This window comes from Salarias fasciatus, chromosome 7 (genome assembly GCF_902148845.1).
Source record: "Salarias fasciatus chromosome 7, fSalaFa1.1, whole genome shotgun sequence".
Lineage (NCBI taxonomy): Eukaryota > Metazoa > Chordata > Actinopteri > Blenniiformes > Blenniidae > Salarias > Salarias fasciatus.
The window spans coordinates 172,108-178,382 of NC_043751.1; the positions used below are offsets into that span (position 1 = coordinate 172,108).

At 44.9% G+C, this 6,275-nt stretch overlaps 1 protein-coding gene across 1 annotated transcript; it reads right to left on the reverse strand.

Annotated features, from left to right (window-relative positions):
* Nucleotides 1-3,617: 3,617 nt before the first annotated feature.
* Nucleotides 3,618-6,014, reverse strand: LOC115391476 (alpha-1,3-mannosyl-glycoprotein 4-beta-N-acetylglucosaminyltransferase C-like). Its single transcript, XM_030095750.1, has 3 exons — nucleotides 5,886-6,014; nucleotides 5,656-5,803; nucleotides 3,618-4,786 (listed from the first exon to the last, which is right to left on the reverse strand). Exons 1-3 carry the CDS (start codon nucleotides 6,012-6,014, stop codon nucleotides 3,618-3,620), a joined length of 1,446 nt encoding a protein of 481 aa, XP_029951610.1.
* Nucleotides 6,015-6,275: the final 261 nt, after the last annotated feature.

The window sequence follows — 6,275 nt, forward strand, 5'->3', positions numbered from 1 at the left end:
GACTGATTTTGGTACGTTTTCTGGATACAAAATTAATATTTTGAAAACTCAAGTGATGACACTTAATTATTTGGCCCCTGCGACTTTGCGAAAGAAATTTAAGGTAAACTGGGATAAAGGGATTATTAAATATTTAGGGATACATCTGACTGAGGACCTCTCAGGGCTCTTCCAGGCAAACTATGACCCAATATCTTCAAGCATAAAAGCAGATCTACATCGATGGAATCTGATCCCCTTCCTGAGTCTTAGCTCTAGAATAAGTGCAGTCAGGATGAACATTTTACCCCGACTACTTTACCTTTTTAGGAATTTACCCATAGAGGTGAGTGAAAACCAATTCAGGGAATGGAACAAATGGATCTCCAGATGTATTTGGCAGAGCCAGAAACCAAGGATTGAATATGCTGCTCTCCAGCTTGCTAAGGAGAACGGAGGATTTGGTCTTCCTTCTGTAAGAAATTACTATTGTGCTGCACAAATTACTCCCCTTTTATATTGGTGTAATAATACATATATAGCTAACTGGAAAGAGCTGGAGTCCAATTTGTCAAAACAGTTCCCCATCCAAGCTGCAATAGCAGATAAGGGTTTAATGGGTCACTTGGAAAAGATAGGAAATCCCTGGCTGGCTCACACCCTTCAAGTATGGCAAAAGGTGATTAATATTTGTGATCTTCATAAAATGCTGAGGATGTTCAGATGGTTTGCCTATGACTCAGACTTTAATCCCCACAGGCATGACCCTAGCTTTAAATCATGGACAAGGTACGGACTCACAACACTCCTGTCCCTCACTCAAAGAAACACAGTGTGCAGCTCTGAGATATTACAAGACAAACATGGTTTGGCACAGAATGACTACCACAGATACCTCCAAGTACGATCATATATAAATCAAGAATGCAAACTGGCTGATTTTTCAGCAGTGGAATCAGAATTTTACCTCATTTTTAAAATTGCCATGACCATGACCCCTTAAAAAACCATTTCAAGGCTGTACACAGCTCTATCCCATGCTAATAAAAATAATACTTTATATGTTAAAGGTAAGTGGGAAAGGGAAGCAGGGACTGGAATTTCTGAGGAGACTTGGGGAAATGTTTGGTCCTTCCAGTGGACAACTTCCAGCTCAATGGTCTGGAGAGAGCATTGCTGGAAGAACATTATCAGATATTTTAGGACACCGTACCAGGAGCAATATAAAGGTGCAAGTATGCCATGCTGGAGACGATGTGGCACGACAGGTGCAAATCATTATCATATCTTTTGGGAATGTCCCAAGTTAAATATGTTTTGGAAGGGTATCCAGTCCTCACTAACCACAGTCTTCAGCACTCAAATACCTCTGAGCTTTGAGTTCCTGTAGCTGGGTCATGTTTCTTTCCTGGAAAGCAGGAGGGAGATAAAACTGCTGCAAATGCTCTTGGTGGCATGTAAGAAAGCAATCACAAGGAGATGGTTAAGCCCAACCACACCTACTTTGGAGGACTGGATTGGTATTACCCTAGAGATATTCAAGTTGGAAACAATAGCATCAGTTAAGAACACAAAAGGGCAAGTTTTATCAAATCTGGAACAACTGGATCTCCTTCGTAGCCCCTATGAGAGCAGATTTTATTTCATTTAACTGGCAGTTTTATTTTGGGATCTTCTTTCTGACTTTTTTTGTTGGTTATCTCAGAGACAGGAACAGCAGGTAACCCCCCCTCAGTTTCTGTACATAGTTCATTTAAACAGTTTGATCTTTAAATAAGTTGTGTCCGAATTCTTTCTTAGTGACTATATGAGCCCTACCTGACTTGGATTATTCCAGGAAAATTGGCCATTTTTAAGAGGATCACATATATTTAATGATGCTAACCCTCGAGAATTGTTATGTTATTCAGGTTGCCAGAGGATAAAATTGAGCCTGGTCTACAACCCATGTCTGAATAACTTTTTGACTCATATGTCATGATGGACGATGCATACTTTTTGGACTCTAAAACACAAAACTGGAAGGACATTTGTTATTTCTGCTTGTGGTGGTAAGCTGTTGTAATCATCTGTCCATTCCAACAACTATGACCAGTTATTTCACACCATTTTTGCTTACTATGTAATTCCATTTTGTGTTCATTTATAGTTTTGATGCCTTTTCTTCAAATGAAGAAAAAACATTTATTCAGAAGCGTGTCCAAACTTTTAAGTGGCAGTGTGTAACGCCTGATCTGGTTTTCTTGGACTTGCTCTTCAGCGTTAACACCTGATGTAACTCCGGGGACTGCAGAGTGATGCAGTGGTTTACATTTCACCTCGTACCAATAAAACCATTACTTCTATTCTGGGACTGAGGTCTTTGTTTCGTGTTTGCATGTTCTCCCTGTGCCTGGATGTTGGCCAAAAATAAACCACTGGATGGACTCCAGTTAAGTCCTCAGGATCTGACTCCCACAAGTCCCAGTAGGTGGCAGCAGAGGACGCTACACACAAAAAGACCAAACTCCAAGCCAACAGTACCGAGCTTCTGTGGTCCAGACATTTTTGAGAGGAAGCAAAATCATTCTAAAGAATTCAAAGGACTTATTCCATGCCTTTTTTCAACTATTCCACAGAGGTGTCATTCACAGTGCACCTCCCTGAATACGGCTATGGCTGCGTCTGAACAGTTCAGTCGATGTGATGCTGCAGTTTCTCCCCATTAGCTAATGCTCACTTGTGTAAGTTGTATGTTTTCATGTTATGCCACATTTCTTCAGTCTATCAGTGAGGCACAGCTCCACTTCCAGAGTCAGAGGTTATTTTTCCCATTTAACATCATGAGGAAGAAATCTCCAACTCGCCTATTTCAGCACACGTTCGCCAAAAAGTGGAGCGAGTGAGAGAGCTGACGGACTTCCTTCACTTCTGGGGCCTCGTACGCTGAAGTTGCTGCTGACAGATGGCAGAAGGGAGACTGTTGATGGTGAGACTGGTGAAGCAGCTGCTTTAACAGACTGATGAGACTGAGAACGGCAGGCTGGTCTCCGTCCTCACCTGCAGTCCCCTGTTCACCAGGACCCACAGATGAGGTTTCTCGGGGTGGCGGCTCTCAGAGGGAAGAAATCAGACTTTTGATAGGAACTGGAACTAGAGCTGCTGCTAACCTGTGGTTCAGGCATGTCCGAGGCACGTCAGACCCATTACCAGCGGGACGGATCAGATTCCTGTCAAAGACTCTGTCAGCTCCCTCAGTGGAGCCAAAGGTGAATAAATTAACTTTCAGAATTGAGGACATTGCCTGTAAAACATTTTTATTGACTGAACTTGGGATCAAGACTTCCAAAATGAGTTTTTTATTTCAGTTGATGCTTGGTCTGGAGCCAGGCTCTTCAGGACTGAGCTCGGCAGACGCCACGCTCCTAACATGGAGGTTTGATGTTTAGCTGCTTAAGTTCTCTGGAGAAATTACAGAAAGGAAAAACAAAAGAAAGACAGACCCAAGTATGAATCTTTAATTATACACATTTTCTGAAAATGAGAGCAGGTAGAAAGTTTCTGTACACGTTGGTCCTTTTAACACATGACAATGAAAACGCACCACGCCTTTCACCAACCCAAGAAAATCTGGATTGGACCGGATCCTGTCCGTCCCCTCACTGCTGCAGCGGGCTGCCGGGCTGCGTGGTCCATAGGCTGATAGTCCTGATGATGAGCCACTCTTTCTGGCCGGCCGTGATCACTATCCGCACGCACTCGATGTCGAAGCCGATCTTGTGGTCCACGCCGCTCACCTCGATCTTCCCCACCTTGAACTCCCCCAGCGTGATGTAGGAGCTGCACTGCCGCCCCTGCTTGGTCTCCACCGACCTCTGGCCGACCTCCAGGGCTCCGTGGTGCAGGATGTCGTTTTGCCGGTCCTCTGTTCCCGTCACTATCTTAATCCTGCTGACTTTGGTCGATTTGTTGAAGATGATGAGGAAGAAGTCTCCCGTGCACGGAGGCTTCCCCCAGAAATACTCGTCCACGATGCTGCTGTAGGCCTTGGTGGCGTCGTAGTTCTCGAAGACGTTGATGTTGGTGTACAGGCTGGCGGGAGGGTTGTCGGGAATGTCGACGGAGTCCTCCTCGAAGTCGTCGTCCTTCAGCTTGTTCTCGGCGCCTTTGTACGAGGAGTAGTAGCCCATGTGCTGGAACAGCGAGGGCTTGAAGCGGATCACGTCCTTCTGGGCCAGCAGGCCTCTGAAGTGGATGAGCAGCCAGTCGCAGGGCATTTCCTGGTAGAACATGAGCAGGAAGTGTGCCAGGCGCGGCAGGTCCCTGGAGTGGTACAGCTTCCCGATGTAGCCCAGCTTGGAGAACTCCAGCATCACCCAGTAGGAGCCCTCCCTGGAGGCGATCACCTTCTTCAGCGCCGTCAGGAAGTTCCTGGAGCAGCGCACGTCGTCCTCCAGCATCATGTAGAAGTGGGACAGGTTGGTGCAGAAGTTGAGCAGGAAGGCGTAGTCCACGTTCTGCTTGGAGCGGAATCGCACCCGGTCCTCCGGGTCGTTGTAGTTCCTCTTCAGCCCGTCCAGAGACGGATAGAAGTCCTCCGGGGCCTGGATGACCAGGAGCCGCCCGGCGATGATGTGATGAGCAAACTTCCGGTGGATTTCTTGGACCAGATTCTCACACCAGACCAGATCGAAGTCTGCCAGGTGGACCACAACCACGATCTCCTTCAGTTCCTCGTAGCTGGACTGGTCAAAGATGGACTTGATGGTTTCCAGGAGGTAGTTTCCTTTTTTCCGCTTGACAGATGACAAGCCGATGGTGAGAAACTCTGCAAAGACAAAGTAGCTCTCGTGACTGACGGTTCAGGAGTTAGACCGACAAGTGTTACAGAAACATCTTCCTATTATATTATATTATATTATATTATATTATATTATATTATATTATAATTTCAGGTATAAGAGCTCCTCGCTGCTCCTTTAAAGAAACTCAAAGCTTTATGAACACTTTCTTTTGGAACCTCACACATCAGTATTCTATATTTACCTCTAACTTTTCTCACTGCAGTTTTTTATTTATCTTTATATTTTTAATCTGCAGATTATTTCAAGGCTCGTCTTTTAACACCATTGCTGGATTCAGATCCTCCCACAGCCTTTCTTCTGAAACATTTCTCTCAGGAGTTGGTCTCTGTGAATTCTCATTTTTCAACTGTAGTCTGACTCCAGCACTAATTTGGGGAGAAAATTACTTTTCCTTTGCCTTTTTTGTGGGTACAATTTCTTCAATCTCTTTATAGACAAGGACACATGATTTTCTCAGCTTTAGTTCCACAATTCTCAGACAAGCTGCCTTCAAACTTTGTCGTTAATAACGTGAAGATCCACGGAGGTTCCTGTAACTTTAGATACTAGTGACGCTGGTGTGACGACTGATTTTTAAAAAGTCTGCAAATGATTTTACAAACAGCTTCTGTCTTTATGCCAGGACAGTATACAGACGCTAACATTTAAATCATTGTAAATCTAAAATGTTTGATTCTTCTTAATAAATCTAAATTATGTAAACAGTCAAAATGATTCATAGTTGTGACAAACAGGAAGAAACCTGAACTCACATCTACAGTATGAACACTTGTTTTATTATGAGACATAAAAATGATTCATATGTTGGAGTTGTTGCTGGATAGAAACATACTTTTCCGTGATAAAGGAATTCCTGCCAGGTAGCGATACGTCACGTTAATGGTCCCGGAGAAGTTGGATAAGTCTCTGAACGTGTGGACGTATCGGTCAGAGTTTGGAGGGTGCATCAAGGTGTCTCCCAGCCGCCGTTTCTCAGCCTCCTGGAATCACACAAATGGACGAAAAAATAAAAGAAATCAACCAAATTCACTCAGAAGAAACCTGGCATTGGAAGAAGCTCACCAGCACATATCCGTCGTCCGTGTAGAGGTTGAAGAAGAGCAGCGAGGTGAGGAGACATCCCAGCAGCGGCAGCATGGAGCGCTTCCTGCAGCACCGCATCTTATCCAGCGGCTTCCACAGCAGCCTCATGACGGCAAGCCGGGCTGCTGCAGGCAGACGGGAGGGTCACCACACTCATCTGTTCATCTGTTCATCCATCCATCATCCATCCTCCATCTGATCATCTGTTCATCCATCCATCTGTTCATCCATCCATCATCCATCTGTCCATCCATCCATCCTCCATCTGTTCATCTGTTCATCCATCTGATCATCTGTTCATCCAGCCATCTGTTCATCCCGCCATCACCCATCCTCCATCTGTTCATCCATCCATCCTCCATCTGTTCA